Source organism: Felis catus, chromosome E2 (genome assembly GCF_018350175.1).
Source record: "Felis catus isolate Fca126 chromosome E2, F.catus_Fca126_mat1.0, whole genome shotgun sequence".
Lineage (NCBI taxonomy): Eukaryota > Metazoa > Chordata > Mammalia > Carnivora > Felidae > Felis > Felis catus.
This window is the reverse complement of record NC_058382.1, coordinates 6,272,866-6,299,138: the sequence shown is the minus strand read 5'-3', so window position 1 is coordinate 6,299,138 and position 26,273 is coordinate 6,272,866. Positions and strand designations below refer to the sequence as shown.

The window sequence follows — 26,273 nt, the reverse complement described above, 5'->3', positions numbered from 1 at the left end:
AAAAAAAGTATCTGGGTGAACATGTGTTTGATACTTGCAAAGAATTTTGGAAAACTAATAAACATGATAACATTGGCTGGTTGCTCTTAATGTTGCTGGACAAAGAGGTCAAAGAAAAGGCTGAACTTGGGAGTTTGAGGTTCCAGCTGAAGCTCCGTGTAAATAAATGACCCCAAGGCCTGTATGTGCCCTGAAGGAGACCCAAGCGTTTCCTTCCAGACCCCATCTTGCCAACATGCCCAGGTCATCTTAACATAATAGAGAAAAATCCACTTTTTCCTGATCACAACACATGTCTGTTTACATTGTTAACACTCACTTGACGGTCTTCAAATATCAGTGGAAACAGTTTTTCGTTTTTGTACTTTCCTTTGCCCCAATGCTTTTTATCCTGGCCATTTCCTCATGAAAATATGGTAAACATGGTGATCTGCCTTCATAACATCATGTTTCAAATGAATCAGCGCCCTCTTTGTAAGGGTGTGACTTACCTACAAAACTCCTAACTGGCTCCCACAGACACTACTGCCCAAGAATGGATTTTTCCTCCAGCCCCACCCAGGCTATTCATTATTTAGTGGGGACATTATATTCTTCAGTTGAAGGCATGACAAGGCCACATGCTAAGCCATATTCGTATAACTTTTCCCCAAATTTCATGCCAGGTGCATTTCTTGGAAATTTATTGCATTAGATTGAAAGCCACACACTGGAAGACTTCTCTGGAATATACAGATTGTTTCCAGACCAGGCATTTATTACTGCATATAAATTCCGAATTCCTCTACTGAAAGTATTAGGAAAACTTCAATTATATAAGTATTTACAAGATAATTATATTTCATTACAATGTTATTATTATTTATTGTTTATTTTGAAGAAACTGCTCAGCATGTCCTATTTATCATTCCCTTTTGACTCATAGTGTTATTTAGAACACTGAAGGGGGTGAATTAATTGGCAACTACGTTATACAAATACACACAGTTTACATATTTCTCCTAAGATGAGGGGATTTTATTATTTAAAAAAAGTTTAAGTTTATTTGAGAGAGACAGAATTGTTATTTGAAAGAGAGTCTTAAGCAGGCTCCATGCTGATTCCACGACCCTGGTATCATGACCTGAGCTAAAATCAAGAGTGAGATGCTCAGTGGACTGAACCACCCAGTCGCCCTGGATGAGGGGATTTTATATTCCTTGTCCATGCAAAGCACAGCCTGGGTACCCTGGAGTCATGGCTCATGAGCAGAAAGGGGCTGACAGTTGGGAAACATACAGACACAATTGCAGTGACATTCATGATGATCCAGCTGGGATTTTCAAAAAAAGCCACAACAACTTGAAAGATGGAGGAGAGGGTGTAAAAACAGACAAAGCTGCTCACCAGAAGAAGGATGATTTTGGTGGCTCTAGACTCATGGGAGGATCTGGAAGAGGCGTTGGTTCTTCAAATATGTTGGACCTGCTGCTTGTGCCTGTACAGGATGAAAACCATGGAGCTGCTGGCCCAGAGCATGAGCCCCAGACATAACACATCAGGGAATGATAACAACACTGCATTCAATGAGTCTCTAATTTTGTCATGACGAACCGAAGAACAGTATCCAAAATCCTTTTTGTTTGTGATGTTCTTATCACTCAATGTGCTCATTAAGTACATAGGGAAAATGATATTCACCAGCATTTGCAGGACCCAACACAGGAAGATAGAGGGGGAAAGGTATTTGGGCGCTTTCACTTTAAGCTCTGCCCACCTGGAGTTCCCAGGGCTGATGGTGATGGCCTGGTAGACGCTCAAGATGCAGATGCTACCAATGGACACTCCCCTCCCCACTCTGTGAAGAAAGAGAAGAAGTTTGCATCCAATGTCACTGAGGAAATGTTTCCACCCAAATGCTGCCATGGTCTGGGGGACTCCTTTACAGAGTAGGGCTAAGAAGTTGGCTACAATCAGGTGCTTATGAATGAAATCTGTGGACCTCCACCTGTACTCGGTGAAGGAAAGGATGATATAATGACAAAGAAGTGAGAAATTGCCCAGGATTCCAACAGTAGTCTGTGTTAAGAAGATCAGGCCGATGGCCAGATCCCTTTTGACCATTCTCTCTGGTCCCAGTCACTGACCGTTGCCTCCTGGGCTAGAACTTCCTGCATGGAAATATGAGACATGCGCAACATGTATCACGTCAGCTGAAATCCACTGTGTTCTGCTTTCCATTCCTTGCCCCTTGGATATGCCTACTTGAGGTCTTCTCTTCACAGTAGCTTCTGAGGGCTGAATGTAGAACTTTTCCAGAGCCCTTATAATGTAAAATCACTCCTGTGAAGGCACTCACGTGAGAACTTCTTCATGCTCCACACATCTATGAGGTCAGCACTACTGTGGCTGTAGTTAAAAGATGAACAGAACAGACACACAGAGAGGTTAAGGATCTGTCCAAATCTGCTCCTTCAGGCTGTCATATTGGTCTGCTAGACAGCTAGTTAGCTGTGTCCATCTAACAATCCAGGTCTATAGTTACTTTTGACTTGACCCCTTGTAGTTGACTTTCGAGTGGTGGTATTATATAATTTTCATTACAAGTTCCCATATACTTGTAAAGATTTATTTGATGGAACACTATCAATTCTGGGTCAAGCCTTAAATATCTTAGTGAATGTCATGCACTGCAGGCAGTAGTTTACTGCAGGAACCTGTCCCGTAACTAGTTACATGTAGTGGATGTAAGAGGAGGTTGATACTAGGAAGGCAGAAGAAAGACTAATTTGATTTTATGTCAAGAACCCAAGTGTAATGGCAGCAATCACAGGAATTGTTGAATGATCACATGTGATGCCATAAACTTTGGAACATAAAACACTAATGCCTGATAAAATAGTGTAAGGCAGAAGCTAAATTATTAATTTCAGATGATACAATTATTAATACCTGAGTTAAGACTACTAACAGCTAAGATTTGTGAATGATACTAGCATAAAAGATATTAGCGCAAAATGGCACTTGCAAGCTGTGTATTGCTATGTAGTTTATAAATCGAAGTACTAGGTTTGTGTGTTGATAGCAGAATAATTTTTAAATGGGTGGAAAGAAGATGATATGAACCTGAGAACTGCCACCCGGAACTTAAAATTATGCCAACTGTTCCTTACCTGTTCACTTCCTAACTTTCAGAATGAATGTAGTTACACTATAATCAACAGCTTATGGATGTTTTCAGTGGAGACTCAGTTACTGTCCCCAGTAATTGCATGGTACGTCCAAAGGTAGAGGAGACCTTTCAGTTCAAGCCATTATCATTTGGATACACTTTCTGCACAGGATCATATGATTCCTGTAAATTCATCATACTCTTTGCTGCAAGCATGGAGGTGTTACAGATGCACCTCTAGTAACCCTGAAATTTTAGTCTATGAATCCTATAATGTAGACTGCACAACAAATTGATTTTACAACTCAGTCTGTAAGGACTTAAAAATCTCTGTGTATTATTACTTGCATTAAATGCCAAGAAATCACTATGAACAGAGATGGCATTTATTGCATCAGGAGCCATCAGCGATTGGTGAAGGGCTAGGACCCCATCTCCTCTTAACTAGCTCAGCTCAAGCCTCAGAATTATTCCACCTTCCTGCATGGCTTTCACAATGAACCAGCTAATATGAAGAAGATTTCTGATATGATCACTCACCCAGACTCTTGATACAGACACTGCCTCTCAGACTGAAAGAGAAATCCTCACCGGCTCCTTCCTGCTTCCAGGAGGGGCTCAGTGTGAAGGGCGTGGCAGACAGTCCATGTGTGGGAGGGGGGCAGCCAGACACTGTGATACAGCTTTGTGATCCTGTGAGGTCACCTCCCTCACAACTGCAATTATTTCATTTGTAGCCACACTGGGAATACAGTCTTGGGAGCTGAAGATGTTTCTCAAAAATTTCCCCAGTTGTTAATTACAAAAAATGGTTATGAGTTTCTAGTTAGAACTGTATAAGGAGACTGAGTATTTGTGAGAAGACTTTTTCCCACTTGATCCCTGTAGGTAGACAGCATCTCCTATGAAGGACATCAGGAAATACTGAGTACTGACATGTGAGGGATTAGTGGGGAAGGATGTGTATCTCCCTGGGTTCTTCACTTCCCAGGGAAGTTCCTCTACCCAGAAACTAGTACTTTCCTGATCTTCAGACCACTGAACTGAACCATCAATTAAGGTTATTTGTACAGAAAAAAAAATGACACAAAAATACCTGGGAAGAACATGCAGGGATACAAGTAAAAGGAAGTCCATGATGTAAATAAATTATTGAAGTCACTTCACAATCGAAGTTAATGAATTTGGACTTGTTTGAATAATTCAGTGCCAATTCATATGAAAATTATGTAGGAAAATGTGCTTTACCCACTACCTCACTCCCACTACCCTCGCTGGCCCCGACTGCCTGTGCCTCTTTCACCTCTTTCACAGTCTCCTCCAGGTTTCCTCTCCCAACAAACTGTATCTGGCTTGTATCGCACTGTCTTCCTCCAAGGCCCAACTGCCCCACATATAAATAACCTCCTTGCTCCTCTCCCACCATGATTTTAACCCCTTCGAGACATTGTCCCATGCGAATTCCACCAACTGCAGACCACTAAGAACTTCGGTACAAAGTGCCCATCCAATCACGTGGTGAAATCTAATCCCCAGTGTGATGGCGTTTGGATATGGGGCTTTGGGAGATGCATAAATCATGAGGATGAGCTCTCCTGAATAAGAACATCGACCTTGTAAAAATGACTCCACAGAGCTCACTAGCCCCTTCCACCAGGAGAGTACACAGCTATAGGATGGCCATCTATGAGCCAGAAGTGGGTGGGCACGGGAAATGGTAGTTCTTAAAATCTCTCAGGTGACGGTAACAGAAGCTAGCGTCGAGGACCAGTTAACCAAACGCCTCTCAAAGTGTTATGTGTACGTGAATCTGCATTTCTGTTGAAACAGAGTCTACAAGAGAACCCTCCTCTAAGAGATTGAGATACAGCTGCGGTCCGGCCGATGAATTAGCATTTTCAACAGAGTCTCTGGTGGTGCTGCTGCTTCTCTCCCCAGAACTCTGTTTCCACCGCATCCCCCACCCAATCCCCCTTTCGGTAGCACTAGAGAGAGCAAGCAGAGCGCACCTGACCCTCTTACTCGCTAACGTCCCATCTCAACACAGATGCTGTGGGTTCCTCACATGTAGCAAATGAAGAGGAAGGAACAGAACCAGCACAGGTGATTCCCGTGGGGACGGAGGGGCTGCTAGAGGGAAAGTCTGAGGACCCTCCAGGGAAGCCTGAGCGCGCAGTTGCACGTGGCAGGTCCTAGGAGGGGGTTGGCCTTCTTGGGCGGCCTCTGCGCAGGCGCGAGCTCGGGGATGGGCGTGTGGGCGTGGCTACGGCCTCGTTGCGCCTGCGCACATGTCCGGCAGGGTCAGGTGACCGTTGAGCTCCCGCAGACGCCCTTGGTTCTTCCAGGTGAGGAACTGGCTTAGAGCTGCGGCTTCTCCTCCTGGAAGGTTAGTTCTCAGGGAGTGTGGGCTGGCGGTGGCCTGGGGGTGCTTGCGGGCCCCAGGGAGGGACGGGACCGCGTGCTGAGGGCAGCTCGGCTCTGGGCTCACGGCTGCCCGGAGCCTGCCCGCGACAGGCGTGTGTCAGGGTCGCGTGAGAGGGACAGATTCGCACTAGAGTCTGGTGGCGCTTTTAACCGTGTGTCTTCGGTGACGGGTCCCAGTACCCGGTGCTGCCCTCGAGGGCGTCTAGGTTGGAATGGAGGAAGGATTTGGGTTCCCGGGTGGGGGTGGGGTTGAGGGGAGTTGCGATGTTCGCCGTTTGGTGCGCACGCACGAGGTCCTGGGCTGCAAGGGAGTGGAATGAGCGAGTCCCAGGACCCACCTGGAGAGGAGAGAGCGCGTGTTAGTGCCAAGATGGGTTTTGTGCTTCCATTTGTGGCTGCAGGTAGAGCGGAATATGAGCCCTGGTCGGTGAGCTTGGGTTGAAATGACCTTGTGGGGGTGGTCGAGGGGTCCAGATGTTGGGGGATCAGGTGTGGACTGGGGGTCCTGAGCGTGACGGGGGCAGGATGGGCCGGAGACTTGGGCATAATGCGAGGTGGGTGCGGGGGCGCGTGTAGCAGGACCAGCACTGTTGGGAGGCCTCCTCAGCTGCGGTCTGGTTGTGTGCGGGGCTGAGCCAGCCCGGTGTCCAGGCGCCGGCGCAAGTGTGGGCCGAGCAGCGAGCACGCCGCTTCTAGCACTCGTGATCCACGTGGCAAGTGCAAGCGCTCGGGCCCAGACGCTGCCGGAGGAGAGCCGAGCTGCCAGCCGTGTGCAGAGGCCGGACCTCCAGGGCCTCCACGCGGCCACCTCGCTTGACTCGTGTCTTCACCTGGACCCGCGTGCTTCTGGAGGAGTGGCGCGATGTCCCGGCGTAAGTCTTGAAAATTGCACTCCGCGTTGCCCGCCGATTCTTCTCACGGTCGGATTTGTCTCAGAGATTCTCGCAGCGCACACGTGAAGGTATTTTCATCACAGATTTGTTTGAAAACGAACAAGTGGAAGCATTTTAAACGGGCAACGATAGATGTTTGAATTGTGTGTGTAAGGGACGGAAGCCTTTGGAACTGTTACCTTAAATGTATATTCGATGACATACAAAGATATCTTTAACCGATATAAATAAAAGTGGTTATAACACAGCCTTTAGAGAGTGTCAGCTTATTGTCACCTTTTGAGTGCAATATATGTATCCTAGGGGTGTCAGGTATGGAAAATAACGTGTGAAGGTTATTGTATATTCACATCACAAGTTTGAGCGTGCATTTCACTCTGTTATAGGACCACAGGCTTTTTTTTTTTTTTTGAATTTAGTGATAGTTTCTCGTGTTAATAAAGTGTATTGGTTAGGATAAAATTGTAAAATAATCATTTCAGTTTTCCCATGTAGTTTTTCAAAGATTTGTTTACTTTTTAAAGTTTGTTTATTTAAGGAATCTCCACACCGAATGTGGAGCTCAAACTCACAACCCAGAGATCAAGAATCACATGATCTATAGGCTGAGCCAGCCAGGAGCCCTATTTTTTTCCCATATTTTTTAAGAACATTTAATCTGTTCACAATGTTACATGTAGTAATGTGTTTCATTGTCTACAAAGCATTACAATTAAATCATATCTAGAAAAATAAGGCAGGTTGAATATTTAGGTTATAAGATTAACATAATTTAATGCCTCTGTACCAAAAGTTTTCATTAACTGATTTTTTGTTAGAATTGCTTAACACCTCTATAACACTGATCCCTCACTAGGGTAATTTTCCTGTGGTTTCCCCACCATCCCCTGCCCCGCCCAAGATCATGTGGCAGTGTTTAGTGACCTTTACATTTGGGGAGGAGTGAGGTGCGGGTTGCTTCTGGCACATAGTGGAGTGGGAGATATAGACACATATCCTGCTATGTACAGGACACATCCCACCACGGAGAGGTATCTAGGTCACAGGTCAGTAGTGCCAAGGTTGGGAACACTGATCCAAAGGGTCTGATGATTTTTCTTCTATAAAATTCTCATTCGTTTGTATATTGGTGGATTTTGCACGGAAGTACATGCATTTCCTTTTTCAGAAATTGCAAAGAGTTCTATCTTTGGGGGAGGAAGACAGACGTGTGGAACTGTTGGAAGAAGGGATGAAACCTGTGAGGTTGAATTGCAGTTGGAAATTCCAATAGGAGATTCAGTTTTTATTTTTTTAATTAATTAAGTTTTAATTTACATCCAAGTTAGCATAGAGTGCAACAATGATTTCAGCAGTAGATTTCTTATTGGACCTTACCCACTTAGCCCATCCCCCCTCCCACAACCCCTCCAACAACCCTCTGTTTGTTCTCTATATTTAAGAGTCTCTTAGGTTTTGTCGCCCTCCCTGTTTTTATATTATTTTTGCTTTCCTTCCCTTATGTTCATCTGTTTTGTATCTTAAGTTCCTCATATGAGTGAAGCCATATGAACTTTGTCTTTCTCTCACTGACTAATTTCATTTAACATAATACCCTCTAGTTCCATCCATGTAGTTGCAAAAGGCAAGATTTCATTATTTTGGATTGCCGAGTAATACTCCATTGTATACATAAACACCACATCTTCTTTGTCCATTCATCTGTCAATGGACATTTGGACTCTTCCCATACTTTGGCTCTTGTCGATAACACTGCTATAAACATAGGGATGCATGAGCCCCTTTGAAACAGCATACCTGTATCCCTTGGATATATTCCTAGTAGTGCAATTGCACGGTCATAGGGTAGTTCTGTTTTTGATTTTTTGAAGAACCTCCATACTGTTTTCCAGAGTGGCTGCACCAGTTTGCATTCCCACCAGCAGTGCAAAAGAGATCCTCTTTCTCCGCATCCTTGCCAACATCTGTTGTTGCCTGAGTTGTTAATGTTAGCCATTCTGACAGGTGTAAGGTGGTATCTCATTGTGGTTTTGACCTGTATTTCCCTGATGATGAGTGATGTTGAGCATTTTTTCATGTGTTGGTTGGCCATCTGGATGTCTTCCTTGGAGAAGTGTCTATTCACGTCTTTTGCCCATTTCTTCCCTGGATTCTTTGTTTTTTGGGTGTTGAGTTTGATAAGTTCTTTTTAGATTTTGGATACTAACCCTTTATCTGATATGTCGTTTGCAAATATCTTCTCCCATTCTGTCAGTTGCCTTTTAGGTTTGCTGATTGTTTCCTTTGCTGTGCAGAAGGTTTTTATTTTGATGAGGTCCCAGTAGTTCATTTTTGCTTTTGCTTCTCTTGCCTCTGGAGACGTGTTGTGTAAGAAGTTGCTGCGGCCAAGATCAAAGAGGTTTTTGCCTGCTTTCTGCTCGAGGATTTTGATGGCTTCCTGTCTTACATTGAGGTCTTTCCTCCATTTTGAGTTTCTTTTTGTGTGTGGTGTAAGAAAGTGGTCCAGGTTCATTCTTCTGCATGTCGCTGTCCAGTGTTCCCAGCACCACTTGCTGAAGAGACTGTCTTTATTCCATTGGATATTTCCTGCTTTGTCAAAGATTAGTTGGCCGTACGTTTGTGGGTTCATTTCTGGGTTCTCAATTCTGTTCCATTGATCTGAGTGTCTGTTCTTGTGCCAGTACCATACTCTCTTGATGATTACAGCTTTGTAGTGTAGCTTGAAGTCTGGATTGTGATGCCTCCTGCTTTGGTTTTCTTTTTCAAGATTGCTTTGGCTATTCGGGGTCTTTTCTGGTTCCATACACATTTTAGGATTATTTGTTCTAGCTCTGTGAAGAATGCTGGTGTTATTTTGATAGGGATTGCATTGAATATATAGATTGCTTTGGGTAGTATTGACATTTTAACAATATTTGTTCTTCCTCTCCAGGAGCATGGAATCTTCTTCCATGTTTTTGTGTCTTCAGTTTCTTTCATAAGCTTTCTATAGTTTTCAGTGTATATATTTTTCACCTCTTTGGTTAGATTCATTCCTAGGTATTTTATTGTTTTTGGTGAAACCGTAAATGGGGTCGATTCCTTGATTTCTCTTTCTGTTGCTTCATTGTTGGTGCAGAGGAATGCAACCAATTTCTGTGCATTGATTTTATATCCTGCCACTTTGCTGAATTCATGAATCAGTTCTAGCAGTTTTTTTGGTGGAATCTTTAGGGTTTTCCATATAGAGTATCATGTCATCTGCAAAGAGGGAAAGTTTGACCTCCTCCTGGCCTATTTGGATGCCTTGTATTTCTTTGTGTTGTCTGATTGTAGAGGCTAAGACTTCCAATACTATGTTGAATAACAGTGGTGAGAGTGGACATCCCTTTCTTGTTCCTGACCTTAGGGAGAAAGCTCTCAGTTTTTCCCCATTGAGGATGATATTATCATTGGCTCGTTCATACATGGCTTTTATGATCTTGATTTATGATCCTTCTATCCCCGCTTTCTTGAGGGTTTTTATCCAGAAAGGGTGCTGTATTTTCTCAAATGCTTTCTCTGCATCTATTGAGAGGATCATATGGTTCTTGTCCTTTCTTTTATTGATGTGATGAATCACGTTAATTGTTTTGCAGGTAGTGAAACAGCCCTTCCTCCCAGGTATAAATCCCACTTGGTCATGGTGAATAATTTTTTTAATGTATTGTTGGAGCCAGTTGGCTAATATCTTGTTGAGGATTTTTGCAACCTTGTTCATCAGGGAAATTGGTCTGTCATTCCTCTTTTTAGTGGGGTTGCTGTCTGGTTTTGGAATCAAGGTAATGCTGGCTTCATAGAATGAGTTTGAAAGTTTTCCTTTCGTTTCTATTTTTTTGGAACAGCTTCAAGAGAATAGGTGTTAACTCTTCTTAAATGTTTGGTAGAATTCCCCTGGAAAGCCATCTGGCCCTGCACTCTTGTTTTGGGGAAGGTTTTTTTTTTTTAATTAAAAAAATTTTTTTTTAACGTTTACTCATTTTTTTGATATAGAGAGACAGAGCATGAGCAGGGGAGGGGCAGAGAGAGAAAGACTCAGAATCTGAAGCAGGCTCCAGGCTCTGAACTGACAGCGTGGAGCCCAACGCAGGGCTAGAACTCACGGACTGTGAGATCATGACCTGAGCTGAAGTTGGATGCTCCACCGACTGAGCCACCCAGGCACCCCTTGGGGAAGGTTTTTGATTACTAGTTTGATTTCCTTACTGGTTATGGGTTTGTTCAAATTTTCTATTCCTGTTTCAATTTTGATAGTGTATGTGTTTCTAGGAATTTGTCCTTTTTTTCCAGATTGCCTATTTTATTGGCATATAATTGCTCATAATATTCTCTTACTGTTTTTATTTCTGTTGTGTTGGTTGTGATCTCTCCTCTTTCATGCTTGATTTTATTTATTTGGGTCCTTTCCTTTTTCTTTTTGATCAAACTGGCTAGTGGTTTATCAGTTTTGTTAATTCTTTCAAAGAACCAGCTTCTGGTTTCATTGATCTATTCTGTTTTTTGTTTGTTTGTTTGTTTCGATCGCATTAATTTCTGCTCTAATCTTCATTGTTTCCTGACTTCTGCTGGTTTTTGGTTTTATTTGCTGTTCTTTTTTCAGCTCTTTAAGGTGTAAGGTTGGGTTGTGTATCTGAGATATTTCTTCCTTCTTTAGGAAGGCCTGGGTTGCTGTATACTTTCCTCTTATGACCTCCTTTGCTGCATCCCAGAGGTTTTGGGTTGTGGTGTTATCATTTTCATTGACTTCTATATTCTTTTTAATTTCCTCTTTAACTGCTTCTGTAGCCCACTCATTCTTTAGTAGGATGTTCTTTAGTCTCCAAGTATTTGTTACCTTTCCAAATTTTTTCTTGTGGTTGATTTCAAGTTTCATAGCATTGTGGTCTGAAAATATGCACGGTATGATCTCGATCTTTTTGTACTTGCTGAGGGCTGATTTGTGTCACAGTATGTGGTCTATTCTGGAGAACGTTCCATGTGCACTGGAGAAGAATGTATATTCTGCTGCTTTAGGATGAAATGTTCTGAATATAACTGTTAAGTCCATCTGGTCCAGTGTGTCATTCATAGCCATTGTTTCCTTGTTGATTTTGCAATTAGATGATCTGTCCATTGCTGTGAGTGGGGTGTTGAAGTCTCCTACTGTTATGGTATTAGTATCAATGAGTTTCTTTATGTTTGTGATTAATTGATTTATATATTTCGGTTCTTTCACGTTTGGTGCATAAATGTTTACAATTGTTAAATCTTCTTTGTGGATAGACCCCTTAATTATGATACAATGTCCTTCTTCATCTCTTGATACAGTTTCTATTTTAAAGTCTAGATTGTCTGATATAAGTACGCCTACTCCGGCTTTCTTTTGTTGACCATTAGCATGATAGATGGTTCTCCATCTCCTTACTTTCAATCTGAAGGTGTCTTTAGGTCTAAAGTGGGTTCCTTGTAAACAATATATAGATGGATCTTGTTTTCTTATGCATTCTGTTACCCTGTGTCTTTTGATTGGAGCATTGAGTCCATTGATATTAGAGTGAGTACTGAAAGATATGAATTTATTGCCATTATTTTGCTTGTAGAGTTGGAGTTTCTTCTGGTGGTGTTCTCTGGTCCTTTCTAGTCTTTGTTGCTTTTGGTATTTAATTAAATTAATTAATTTCATCTTTTTTCCCCATCACAGAGTCCCCCTTAAAATTTCTTGCAGGGCTGGTTTAGTGGTCACAAACTCCTTTCATTTTTGTTTGTCTCGGAAACTTTTTATCTCTCCTTCTGTTTGGAATGACAACCAAGAGAATTCTTGGCTGCATATTTTTCTGATTCAGCACACTGAATATATCCTGCCACTCCTTTCTGACCTGCCATGTTTCTGTGGATAGGTGTGCTGCAAACCTGATCTGTCTTCCCTTGTAGGTTAAGGACTTTTTTTCCTTTGCTGCTTTCATGGTTCTCTCCTTGCCTAAGTATTTTGTGAATTTGACTATGATATGCCTTGTTGATGGTCGGGGTTTGTGGAATCTAATGGGAGTCCTCTGTGCTTCCTGGATTTTGATGTCTGTGTCTTTCCCCAGGTTAGGAAAGTTTTCAGCTGTGGTTTGCTCACATAACCCTTCTACCCATATTTCTCTCTCTTCTTCTTCTGGGACCCCTGTGATTCTGATGTTGTTCCTTTTTAATGAGACACTGATTTCTCTAATCTTAAATTGTGCTCTTTTGCCTTAATCTCCCTCTTTTTCTCTGCTTCGTTATTCTCCATAAGTTTGTCCTCTGTATCACTGATTCTCTGTTCTGCCTCATCCATCCTTGCCACCACAGCATCCATTCGTGATTGCAGCTCAGTTATAGCATTTTTTATTTCATCCTAACTAGTTTTTACTTTTTTTTTTAATCTCCACAGAAAGGGATTCTACTCTATTTTCGACCGCAGCTAGTATTCTTATTGTCATGATTCTAAATTCTGGTTCAGACATCTTGCTCGTATCTGTGTTGGTTAAGTCCTTGGCTGTCGTTTCTTCCTGCTCTTTATTTTGTGGTGAATTCCTTTGTTTCATCATTTTGAAGGGAGAAGAGGAATTAATGAGGTTAAAAAATTAAAATTAAAAAAATTAAAATTAAAAAAATATTATGATTAAAAAATTAAAAAACAAACACACACACACACACACACACACACACACGTTGAATGAATGATGCTAGATCCTAGGTGTGTTTTGGTCTGGGTGTTTAAGTTGCTTGATGGATTAGAGAAAAAAGGGGAAAGAAGAAAAAAGAAATTGTTTGAAAAGTTGAAAAAAATGATTACATTGAAGTGGACTAAAATGAAATGATGTAAGTAAACTAGAATTTGAAACAATTTACACAGAAGTGAAAAATATAGTAGAAAAAAAATTAAAAATATTTTTAATAAAAATTAAAAATGAATTCTTTCTCTTTCTGTATTCAAGAAAAAAGAAACAAAAGAGAAGATAAAAAAGGAAATCGTTCCCCGTTCATGCTCTGTCTCTCTCTGTCCCAAAAATAAATAAAAATGTTGAAAAAAAAATTTAAAAAAGAACAAAAAAAGGAAATCGTTTGATAATTTGAAGAAATGAATATAGTGAAGTAGAGTAAAATAAAATGATGGAATTAAATAGAATTTGAAAAATTTACACAAAAGTAAAAAATATAGTAAAAAAATAAAAATATTTTTAATAAAAATTAAAAATAAAAATGAATTTTTACTCCTACTGTAATCAAGAAAAAGGAAATGAAAAAGAGAAAAAAGAGAAAAGAAAAGGGAAAAAAAAGAAAATTGAATAGATTGGGCTCCTAACAGACTGAAATACAATTGAAATTACTTCGTTTTTCCCCTAGAAGTCAGACTATGAAGTGCTTTATTGTCCACAAACTAAGCAGGTGTTGAGACTTCTGTTCTTGAAGAGCGAGGTTGGCCCAGTTGGGCGGGGCTTAATGTAATGGCTCCATTCTCCCCTAGTTGGCGCTACCAGCCTATTGGGGTGGATTGTTGTGGCGCTTGTAGGTGGGTATGCGCATGTGCAGGAGCGGTGAAAATGGCGTCACCCAGCTACCCAGTCTCTAGTATTGGAACTCTCTTCTCCCTGATCAGCAATCGCTCACCTGTCCTTTGTCTTCAGCTTTCATTCACTCCCCACTTTTACGCTGTCCCTGACCAAGCCCCAGGTAGTACCTCTCTCCTGAGTTTTGTCTCAGATGCGACTGCCTTCCCCGGCCCCCAACTTCTGAGGTACTGCGGCTTTGACTCATTGGAGGGTCTCACCGAGCAATGGCCGGGTGCCAGCCCCACCCAGGAAAGTTTGTGGGACTGTGCTGCTGCTGATGCCCAGAGACTGCAGCCAGGTGCCAGCCGGCCCCAGAAAAAGTTCACGAGATAGTGTAGCAGCAGCATTTCAGGGATTATGGAAAATCACAGCACACATCTGGCACCAGGCTTCACCCTTAATGACCTTGTTCAGCACCAGTGAATGCGACCATTGTCTGGGGTCTGCTGGGCCCAGGTGGCCTCACAGCCTCTACCAAGTGTCCTTCCAGCAGTGGAACCGCTTCTCCCTGTGTGGCCCAAGAACCTCCCAGGTCCCACTCTGCTCCTGATTGCCCTTCCCACCAGAGCACCACCAGGTATCGGGGACGCCTGTGAGACACACACTCACTGCCAGTCCCTTAGTTGTCTGACATCAGTATTTCCTGCTCCTTCCCTGTGAGCCCCTCTCTGCCATCAGGGATCGTGAAAAGTAAGAGCCCCTCCTAAAGCAGACAACAGTCTCTTCGGAGATACTCACAAAGTTGTAATTGGATTTGGTAATGAGTCCTGGGAGAAAGTTTTTCAGAAGTATTGTCAGCTACCGAAGGCTGTGCTGTCATTGCCACCACGTGTGAAATGATAATTGCAGTTCTGACGGGAGGGGAGGTCACAGATCACAAAGCCTTATCTCTGGTCTGGCTGCCTCCCTCCCTCACACGTACTGGCTGCTGTGACCTTCACGCTGCGCCCCCATCCTTCAACATGACAAGTCCAGTGAGTTCTTTCTCTGTGAGGAAGGACGTGTGAGTAAGTGTTCGTGTCTGGAAAGGGATCCTGAGGGTCAGGACAGACCAGGGGAAGAGCTGAAGAGGGAGGTGGAGTAGTTCCTTGGGTGTGAGCTGAAAGTTTTCAGTGTCAGTAGAGGTGTGCTTACAATGCCTTATGCTTATAATACAGAGAAGGGTAGAGCAGAAACAGTTTTCTAATCCTTTACAGAGATCGTGTAGATGAATCTGTTTTTAGAATTTTTTCAAAATACGTTTATTTCTTTATTTTGAGAGAGACAGAGATAGCAGAGTGGGGTAGGGGCAGAGAGAGAGGGAGAGAGAATCCCTATCAGGCTCTGCACTGTCTGTGGGGATCCCAACATGGGGCTCAAACTCACAAAACCATGACATCATACCAGAGCAGGAACCAAGAGTTCCTGTACCAAAAGTTCACTGTAATTATGGGACCAGACAAGAGGTGCCTGGGGCATGTGAATCTTGGCTCATTCTCTCTGGTTTAATAATATTCTAATATGAATCCCAATCTCAGAACTCCTATTCTAATGATTTTTAACTTACGTGACACACACAGTTCCATATTCTTAGAACCATTTTACGTGTGTCTTGTATTTTACTGTCTTTGACAATCTTGCCTTAGTGCTAATAGTTTCACTCAATGCACATTTTGTTAAATACCTCAGCATTTAAAACATAATCATCAATAACTGTTTCATCTTATAGTAGGATTTTATAAACCGTTGATTAGAGAACAAGGTACTATGATGTAATATTGTGTGTGTGGAAGCCATGACTTTTGTCTTACTGTGACAGGAAATGACTCTTTCTACTGCCAAAGTATTGTTAGCAAATACTGCATTTATGAAATCTAATGTGGACACAGGGATGTCTCCTGCAGGATTAGCCTGTAATTCATGCCTCTGAACTTTATTATGATATTACAACTTTATTTACGTATGTTATTCACCTAAATAAAATATCCTTAATGAAAAATGTATGGTTTACACCAAACATATAAAATAAAATCTAGTGTGAAATAAGATGGAAAAGTATAAATGCAAAATTAAATATGTGTCTGGATTATTTGAAGGCACAGCTGACGTGCATCGTTAGTGGAGCACAGAGGTTCAGACACTGTCTTCGCTCCAACGTGCCAGGTTCCAGTCTCCACTCGGCCCCTAACCAATGTGTGAACTTAGATTGCTTACCCTGTGTGCCTAGCTTGTCTTTATCTCTGCCATGGAAATAATGTTCATGCCTCCATCATGCATTTAGGAAAAGAAAAAAGATTCCATACGTATGGTAGTAGGCACTGATTCATGCATTTTAAGTGGTATTTAAAGGTTATTTTTGGGGGGCGCTTGGGTGGCTCAGTCGGTTAAGCGGCCGACTTCGGCTCAGGTCATGATCTCGCGGTCCGTGAGTTGGAGCCCCGCGTCGGGCTCTGTGCTGACAGCTCAGCCGGGAGCCTGTTTCAGATTCTGTGTCTGCCTCTCTCTGCCCCTCCCCTGTTCATGCTCTGTCTCTCCCTGTCTCAAAAATAAATAAAACGTTAAAAGAAAATAAAGGTTATTTTTTCCACTGTGGGAGGCACCTTGACACAGTCAAACTGAAGTAAATATGTTTCCCAGAGATAATGTGTCTCAACTGATATGATACATGCAGTCGAAAAGACATGTTCCAGTGCAGGATACTCGAATTCTGAAGATCAGTATTACTCACTGGGATCTGTCAGAATGGACACCAGGATTTGGCAATGAGAACAGTTTCCTCTTCATTGATGATGGTTGGAATCCTTGGCATTTTCTCACTTCTTTACCATCGTCTCTTCCTCTTCTACAGGGAATCCAGGTTGAGAGCCTGAGATGTGATTCTTAGGCACCTGACTATAGTTGCTTCTTGGTCATTTCCTTTTACAGGTGTCCCCAAGACATTGGCAGCCATTAGTTGAAACATTCTTCGATGCATTTCTGAGTGCACATCTGTTTTCTGTCCTGACAACGCTGGCAGAGTGTGTTCATTGGCACCAGCTGCCTCTTCGCCCCTAGACCTCCAGGTGTGTGGAGATTAGCTAAAGCCTCCCCAGGATATTGGGATTTCCATTGTCCTTTGCGGACCCTGTATGTGCTGGTAAATATCGTTACTCCTATGGCAAATCTAGCAAGAAGGAACAAATATTTAGGATGCTGCTCTCCTGAATTTTTTTAAACCAAATCTCAGACTCATTATAAGCACCATTATTATTCTGTGATGTTTCCTCGTTGACCTCCAATCTGGACCTTTTGGTCCATAAGTTTTCTTTCTGTACGGACTCATTGAGCAAGCCAAACACATGCACAGAATCTTCTCAGCTCCCTGAAATTTTATTTTGATGGTTTGTATTTAAAAAACTAGAAGATCTACACGTTTTAATGATGCAACTCACTGGTATTTCACAAGTGACCACACCGGTGTATGCAATTCCAAGATGAAGAAACAGGTGGTTGTCAGAATTCCGGGTATCTTCCTGTGTTCTCTCTAAGTCACTGTCCCCACAGGTATAGTTTTCTTGGCTATATTTGTAGGATTGTGATGTTTGGGAATAGGTTCATAATTCTCCAAGATTTGAAAGATTAGATCACTTTTCCCATTTTGTACTTGATATACATGGAGTCATACTGCCTGAATGTGTAATGATGACTTATTTCTCATGCCATATGACTTTTGAAAATTGATTTGTATTCTTGCGTAGTCTTGTTAGCATTTTAGATCTGCTGTGGAAGACTCCATGGTGTGACTATGAAAACATTCACCGATGGCTGGTCCTGTTAATGGGAAGTGGGTATTCCTGAGTTTGGACTACTATGAGTAACGAGTAGTGCTGGTATATAATTCTGTAACCAGTCTTTTAGGGATACCAGACAAACTTTGTTGAGTATATTCATAGCTGTATATTTGTTGGGACATAGTATATCCAAGACAGCTAAAGTTTATACTACCACACAGTTTCCAAATTTTAATGTTTGCCAGTAGTTTCAAGATTCTTGGTTGATCCACATGTTTGCAAAGACTTGTTGTTTCTCTCATTCTCCTTTTATTCTTTTTTTTTTTTAAGTTTGTTTATTTTAGTAATCTCTGTACCCAATGTTGTGTCTGAACTCACAACCCTGAGATCAAGAGTCTCATGGTCTTCCACCTGAGCCAACAAGGCACCCCTGTCCTCCTTGTTTTAGATTTTTATGTCGTGTTTGATGGCACCAGGCGGTAGTGTCATATTTGAAATTATGTGACTACTATAGACATAGAACATTTTTACACCTGCATTATCTATTGCGTAACCTCTTATTTGAAGTTTCTGTTGGAACGGTTTGTCCATTGTTTATTCTATTGTGTGGTCTTCAGGAATTCTTTCTGCTGGTTACAAATTGTTTGTGTGTGGTGGGGATGTTTGGATGAGAACCACCCATTCATGTAATACAAAGTCATTTTACTGGCATGGTTAATGTGCTCTGTGCTGTTCAAGAAATATTTTCGTGTTCTAAGGTATAGATTTTTTCTTTTCTTTTTCAGGATGAATCCATTGTACCTTTAAGATTTATGTAAGCAATCCAGTCAGACTTAATTCGTTTTAGGAAGTGATAGTGATCAAGTTTTCCTTTTTCCAATATAACTTGCACATTTCAGGTTGTTCTGAAAATGTTGCCTTGTGTTTCTTTCCATTTGCTGTCACCTGTCATTGCTTCTCCAGGATAACAGCACTTCATCCTTACTGTGGACTTTTCAGTTAAATATACTGCAAATCTCTCCATCTCTTCCAATCACAGGAAGTCATGGCAATCAAATTGGAGCACTCAATTCATGTTATTTGTGGTGTGAAAAACCTTCAGTGAAGCTTTGCCCAGAGAAATGATTGTTGTTCATAATATAAAGGAAAACATGTATGACAGATTAGCTTCAGGGCATTTGACAGTAGGAATAATCTTCTTGTCACAGACGACAGTTGGAATTGTGGGCAATTTCGTTCTTCTTTATCATTATGTGTCCATTTACCACACTGAACGCAGGCTGAGGTTCACCCGTTTGATTCTCATGCACTTGACTATAGCCAACTCCTTGGTCATTCTCTCTGAAGGAGTCCCCCAGACATTGGCAGCTTTGGGATTGAAATCTTTTTTCACTACATTTGCATGCAAACTTTTTTTGTACGTTCAGAGAGTGGGCAGGGGGTTGTCCATTAGCAGCACCTGCCTCTTGAGTGTCTTCCAGACCATCACGATCAGCCCGATGAACTCCTATTGGAAGGATCTTAAAGTCAAAGCCCCAAAATATGTTGGCTTCTCCATTTTCCTCTGCTGGAATCATTACGCATTTATAAATTTAGTGTTTCCTCTGTATGTGTTATATATGCCTAGCCAATGGAGCACCAAAAACATCACACAGGAAGGAGATTTGGGGTACTGTTTTACTATCCATCAGGAGGCAGTGACAGTCCTACTCTATGCAGTATTGATAGTAGTCCCTGAGGTTTTACTTTCTGTTCTCATGATCTGGGCCAGTGGCTCCATGGTCTTCCTCCTGCACAGGCACAAGCAGCGGGTCCAGCACATTCACAGCACTAATGTCTCCCCCAGATCCTCTGCTGAGTCCAGAGCCACTCAGAGCATCCTTGTCCTGGTGAGCACCTTTGTGTCTTTCCACTCCCTCTCCTCCATCTTTCATGTTAGTGTTGCTTATACTGATAATCCCACTTTGTGGCTGGTGAACACCACTGTGGTGATCTCTGTGTGTTTTCCAACTGTCTGCCCCTTTTTCATTATGAGCCGAGACTATACTCTCCCCAGACGCTGCTTTTCCTGGATACAAAACACAAAATCCTGTAGTGTTACTGGGGATATATAAAGTATGTTTGTGCACAATGTTGTTTTATATTTACTGCGTTTGCTGAAAAAGTCCATAGAATACTTAAAAAAATTTTTTTTAATGTTTCATTTATTTTTGAGGGAGAAAGAGCATGTGAGTGGGGAAGGGGCAGAGAGAGAGAGACAGAATCCAAAGCGGGCTCCAGGCTCTGAGCTGTCAGCACAGAGCCCTATGTGGGCTCAAACTCATGAACCACGAGATCATGACCTGAGCTGAAGTTGGACGCTTTACCAACTGAGCCCCCGGGTGCCCCAAAGTCCATAGAAATTCTAAGAAGGAACCAGAGGAGTTTCTAAGGTGGACACTGATGCATGCCGACGTTTCATCAAATGGTTGAGTATGGGACATACATGGACAAAGTGGCGATGAATGAAGCAGTTTTGTTTCATTGTGGTGCCTGGTATCCTGAAGATGGCAGTTTAATCAGTGCTGCTTAATGGAAAAAGCGGGTTTGGTCTTGACTCCGGAGTGAGATGGAGTGGTTACCCAGGAGTGTACTCATGGGCATATCAGTCGGAGTGAGTACAATCGAGTAATGAGATCCTGGGATTTAGGACTTCAGCCTATCAATTCAGGGGGAAACAGGTTGGTTCATAATATTCAGCCCTCAAGACCCCCAAATGCATATCCTCACTGGCAAAATACATTCACCCCTCCTCCCCGTCCCAGTAGCTCCAAAGTGTAAACTTATTTTGGAAGCAACTCTAAGTCCCAAATCTCATCTAAATATCACCTAAGTAGTGTGATTAAGACTTGAGATAGGATTCATCCTGTGAAAACCCTGTCTTCACCTATCAACCTATGAATGCAGACACATTCCCTGCTTCCTGAATACAGTGGTGGGATGGGGAGAGCATAGACAAGCATAGAGAAACTGGAAAGAAGAAATGTCACCTGTCCCCAGTAAGTAAAAACTCTAGGAGGGAAAATTCCCTTAGATTTCAAAGCCCAAGGGTGATGTTCTTTGTCTGGAAGCGTTGTCCTCCAGGCCTAGCGGGATGGTGTCCCTGCCGTGCAGCCCCCCTAGAATGCCATTGTCTCGGGGGAGTCCTATAAGATGAATGATCCTTAATACTCTGCCCCTCCCCTCCCCTCCCCCCGTATCTCCTGCTGTGTAAGGTGTTCCCTTCCCAGGCATCCAGGTGTCCCTCCTCCTCTACCTCGGAATGTTCCATGTCATTACCTGTACTTCAGCTTTCTTGCGGCCATCCCATAGTTTACTCAGATGTTTTGCCTGGAAGAACCAGGCACAAGAGGGCCGGTATCCTATACAAATTGGACCAGAAATGCATTTGACTCACAAGTGCAGATGGTGAGATCCACGTTTGTCACCGTTGGAGACACAGGAGACAGATGAGCAAGGGCAGGAAGTTAGAATGATCCATGAGGAATGGGTTGGAGTTGGAGACACCAGCCTGAAGTCATGTTGACTCTATGGACACCAATCGCCCCCCACACACGTTTCTACCTATGTGCACACGAGCGGTTCAGCACACACACATACGTTTTCTTGGTGTTTGAGCTGAGAGGGTGTGAACACAGCGACACCCAGGAGCAGTGAGCATACCTAGTGTCCATGCCTTGGTCCATGACACGGTTCCCCCACGGCAGCAGCCAGGGGCTGCCTGGAGAGACGGTGCAGCCTGGACTAGGACAGGACATGTATGAAATCAGCCTGCAGAGCTGCGGTGCCATAAGTCAGGACATGCTAAACAACTCGGTTTCTAAAAATGGGCTATGTCAGAGGGACACGGGAGTCACCCGAAAGAGCTCCTTATGGTCAAGCTGGATCACTTTCACTTCATTTTATTATTATATTTTAAAATGTTCATTTATTTTGAGAGAGAGAGAACACTTGGGAGCAGGGGAGGGGCAGAGAAAGAGGGAGAAAGACACAATCCCACGCAGGCTCTGTCCTTTCACTGTAGAGATCCATAATGTGCTCAATCTCATGAACAGTGAGATCATGACCTGAGCCAACATCAGGAGTCAGTTGCTTAACTGACTGAGCCACCCAGGTGCCCCTAACACTTTGATTTTAAAAAAGAGTAGAAGCAGCAGTATTGGATTATAACTCGGAGTATAAAACAAATGTGTATGAGTCTAAACTGATATGAAGAAATCACACGATAAATAACAGAGAAATGAGATCTCCTTTTTAGAAGAATTTCACATAATTTATGTACAAACTTTATCCTTAAGAAGACAGAACATAACATTCCTATCCTAAATGTCAGCCGCACACAGTGACTTCTCTGCAAATAGTACAGTATGAAAAGGGGTCGCATAGGTCTCACCGAGGAGTCCTCATACACATGACCTCATCCAGGGAATGTAGGTTGATGTCAACAGTGATAAGTCATGTTGGTGGAATGTACCCTTGATATACTGTACTGGAAATGGCACATCATACCCTCGGTCCTCTTCCCTAAAACAGAACCCCACGATAATCATGAGAAATTTATCACATTCATCGCAACTGAGGGCCCTTCGGGATTCCCAACTAGTACTCCTCAAGTCTGTCAGGATGATCAAAAATAAGAAAAATCTGATAAGTTGTCACAGCAAAGTGGAAACTCAGGAGAAATGAGCACTAAACAAGATTTAGTGTCTGGATGGTTTCTTGGAACAGAAAAAGGACATTAGGTAAAGATTCAGCAAATGCTCATAAAGTTTTTACTTTAGTTAAGAACAATGCATTGATATTGGTTCATTAGTTATCACGAGTGTAGATACTGATGTAAGATATTAGTCCTCAATGAAATTGAGTATCTGTAGGAAATCTGTATCATCTTTGTATTTTTGCATCTAAAGCTGTTCTAAAATAGTTTGTTCAAAACAACAACAACAACAACAACAACAACAACACTGAAACACCACCACAGTTCTCAATACCTAATTGAGTGATCTCTTAGGCTTGCTTGTTCTGTGATGCCCTTGAGAACATGACCAACCGGGATGTTCTGTGGCTGCTCTTAAAGGGAAAGAAAGACACATCATCCCAAGAAAGGGTCAGAGTAGCCCTTGGAGTTTGAAAATGTTTTCATGCAACCTCCTGGTTCCTCCATTATTCATTATCTTGGAGAAGCTGAGATGAGGTGTGCATTTCTGGGCAAGACATTCCATCGCTGGGATTTCTGATCAAGATTACAGAGGTTAGGGAGGTGGTGTTGGACTGCTGGTTCATTTTTTGGAGCTAGTTTTTTCTGTAAGAGACTTACTGTGCTCAGAATGCAAATGCTCCCGAAAGCTTAGGATATGACACACGTTATTTTCAAGAGCACAGGTGGTGTAGCTGATGGCAGCTGACAAGTGGATTGAAAGTGTCAGCTGCGATGAGGCACCAGTGTTAATTCTGGGGCTGGGGGTGTCAGTGGTCCCACACACAGGTCCGGGCCTCATGAGTCATAAAAACAGAAGGGTCAACTTTTACCAGGAATCACAAGTGTGCCATGCACAGATACCTCAGTCTCAGTCAGCAGCTTGATTCTGGGCAAACTGTGTAAAGAACAGGCCTCACCATGGGCATCTGAATGAATAACCTAGACAAGTATTTCAGCACTGCAGTTGGTTTCCACGGGTCACACCTCAAGAAAGGCAAGATGGTCCGTAATCTGCCATAGATTTCCAAGAGGTACACTTAACAGCTAGACCCCTGGCAGCAGCTGAGGAATCTGAGATGTGACCAATGGAGGAAGGAACTGCCTCTGGTTTCAGATCTGCAGAGCCAGCACTGACACTAACCAGACCCAGTGGCCCACTGGACACCATTAGGGTGCAGCCTACCTAAACCATCAGTGAACAGGGACGTGCTTTTAGGACACTTTCTGATGATTGTGGCTTCCTAGTGCCATTGACTTTGGCTATAGTGTGGAATTTAAAATGTCCTCTAAAGGGGTAGGTACCACTGATTCTTCTCAAGCTGACATGTTGCTAGGACCCATATGTCTTCATCTGTGAATATGCACTTTCCATGGGACATGGAATTTTGGTGCCCTTCAAACCTTGTCAGAAGGGGAGTCCGTGTTGACACTTCCCAAAATTGGAACACCACGCCAAGATACCCCAAGGTTTTTAAGGGTTACTTGACGAGAACTCACTAACAAGATAATTACTAATTCTAGAAAGTACACCATATAGTTATATTGCAGAGTGCCCAAGTTCATACACCCGTGGGGCTTCCCATGGAGATTGCCTCCCTTTGTCAGAGGCTCCAACGACTCACAGTGATGTGTGCTGTCTCTCATACACCAGGAGTCCAGGAAGGGCTGGGCTTCCTTATATGTGATGGGAAACCAAGGAAACAAGGATCTTTCCTTCACTCCTGGAGGGACTGAGCACTGTGGATGTGCCTAGAGTTCCAGTGAACTTCACTGGGAGACCAGGCTCTGAATTTGATGGGTTATGTCAGCCACCCCTACTGGCACAGAGGTGATAGTGCATGAGACAGTGCGATTGAGACTGAGGCCTCTAACTTGCCAACAGAGAACACATCGTGTATGTGATGAAACTTTGCATTTGGTGGTCATGTCTCCTCCAGCTCCTCTTTGCTGTGACCATTTATCAGATTTTACTCATTTTTGAGAGTCCTAATAAAGACAAACCGTGAAGTATATGTTACCTGATATGAATATACTGTGCTGTTTTTTCTACATTTCATAAAATACACTTCTCAGTTCTCCAATTCTTATTTTGACTTTATTCTTATTTTTGGCTTTATTCTTACTTCCTACTTCAATTCCTGTAGGTTTTGAAAAAGCTTTTAAAAGCAAGTATACATTTGACCCCTTTTCTTTGGAAGTGTACACTTAGTATTTGTTAGGTCTCAGTCTCGAAAGTTCAGTATGATTTGAAAACCTAATCACAGTCTTTTTAGTCTATGTTTAAACTCCTTCTTGATAATGTAAGGACATTATGCATAAGTCTCACAATAGCTCATGATTTTATTGGTGATATGTATTTTAAAATTTTACAAACACAGATACACTAATACAGTACACAGATCAACAACACGACGCACACTGATCGCATTTCTGTATGCAGCACAGACATCAATGCACAGATATCATCAACCCCCAGAAGCCCTCGTTCGCTGTCCCTCCCTGTCACCACTCATAAGGGAAACACTGCTGGACCTCTAACTGCATAGGTTGTCTTGGCCTGTTTTGTATTTTATGTAAAGAGGATTCATAGAGCATTAAGTGTGTTGTGTTTGACTTTTGACATTTCTTACGTTGTTTGGGATTTTATGGTTGCATATTACTGTGGGTCATCCCCTGGCATTGCTGTGTAGGATTCCATGTGAGAGTATCAAGCAGTTACTCATTCTGCTGTTAGTGAGTCTAGAGAAACAAGATTTGAGGAAGAGTTTTCTGAATTGGTTCTTTGGTTTCTGGAATTGGCTTTCAATCTGACTAGATTTAAAATTGCTAAAGAGAGAGATTGGTCGGGAAGATGGAGGCGTAGGAGGACGCTGGGCTCACCGCGTCCTGCTGATCACTTAGATTCCACTTACACTTGCCTCAGTAACCCAGAAAACCTCCAGAAGACTAGCATAACGGAGTCTCCGGAGCTAAGCGCAGACGAGAGGTCCATGGAAGAGGGTAGGAAGTGCGGAGAGGCAGTGCGTGCTACACGGACTGGCGGGAGGGAGCCGGGGCTAAGGGGCGGCCCACCGGCAAAGCAGAGCCCCCGAGTTTGGCTGGCAAAAGCGGAGGGGCCCGACAGAGTGTGTTCCAACAGCGAGCGGGACTTAACATCTGGAGGGTTATAAGTTAACAGCTCTGCACGGAGAGTGGGAGGGCTGGAGGACAACGGGAGGGAGAGTTGTTGAGCCCCAGACGACACAGTGCAGCTTGGCCGGGAACAAAGGAGCTCACCAGCGCCATCTCCCCCGCCCATCCCCCACCCAAAATCCCAAAGGGAACCGGTTCCTGCCAGGAAACTTGCTTGAACCACGCAAATACCCAACGCTGTGCTTCTGCGGATCCATCCCCCCAGTGGCGGCTGTGACCCCCTCCCGGTGCTGCAGGGCCCCTGCCGAAGCGGATCACCAAAGGAAAAGCGAGCCAATTCTGCCCCTCCCGCCCCCGTGCACCTTGCCGATCCACCCCAGCTAATACTCCAGATCCCCAGCACCAGAAGCCTGGCAGTGTGCAAGTAGCCCAGACGGGCCACGCCACCCCACAGTGAATCCCACTCTTAGGAGAGGGGAAGAGAAGGTACACACCAGTCTGTCTGTGGCCCCAGCGGTGGGCTGGGGGCAGACATCAGGTCTGACTGTGGCCCCGCCCACCAACACAAGTTATTCAAGACAGCACAGGGGAAGTACCCCGCAATTCCGCACC

General features: G+C 43.1%; 2 protein-coding genes and 2 pseudogenes across 5 annotated transcripts in view; 3 read left to right on the top strand and 1 right to left on the bottom strand.

Moving 5' to 3' along the window:
* Window positions 1,195-1,662, bottom strand: FELCATV1R-PS11 (vomeronasal 1 receptor felCatV1R-ps11 pseudogene; annotated as a pseudogene).
* The window catches only part of FELCATV1R9 (vomeronasal 1 receptor felCatV1R9), a 109,970-nt gene continuing 86,079 nt past the window's right edge, over window positions 2,383-26,273 (top strand). Inside the window, exon 1 of the mRNA XM_045045410.1 lies at window positions 2,383-5,496. The gene's annotated coding sequence lies outside the window, so the exon portion shown is untranslated. The remainder of the gene's footprint in view (window positions 5,497-26,273) is intronic.
* Window positions 5,404-19,941, top strand: FELCATV1R7 (vomeronasal 1 receptor felCatV1R7). 4 transcript variants are annotated; one of them, XM_045045404.1, is made up of 2 exons: window positions 5,404-5,537; window positions 16,947-19,941. In XM_045045404.1, exon 2 carries the CDS (start codon window positions 18,913-18,915, stop codon window positions 19,903-19,905), a length of 993 nt encoding a protein of 330 aa, XP_044901339.1. In that variant the 5' UTR covers window positions 5,404-5,537; window positions 16,947-18,912; the 3' UTR covers window positions 19,906-19,941.
* Window positions 16,784-17,088, top strand: FELCATV1R-PS33 (vomeronasal 1 receptor felCatV1R-ps33 pseudogene; annotated as a pseudogene).

Coding starts and splice junctions, on each gene's coding strand:
- FELCATV1R7 (XM_045045404.1), top strand. CDS start 18,913: ATGATTGTTGTTCATAATATAAAGGAAAACATGTATGACAGATTAGCT.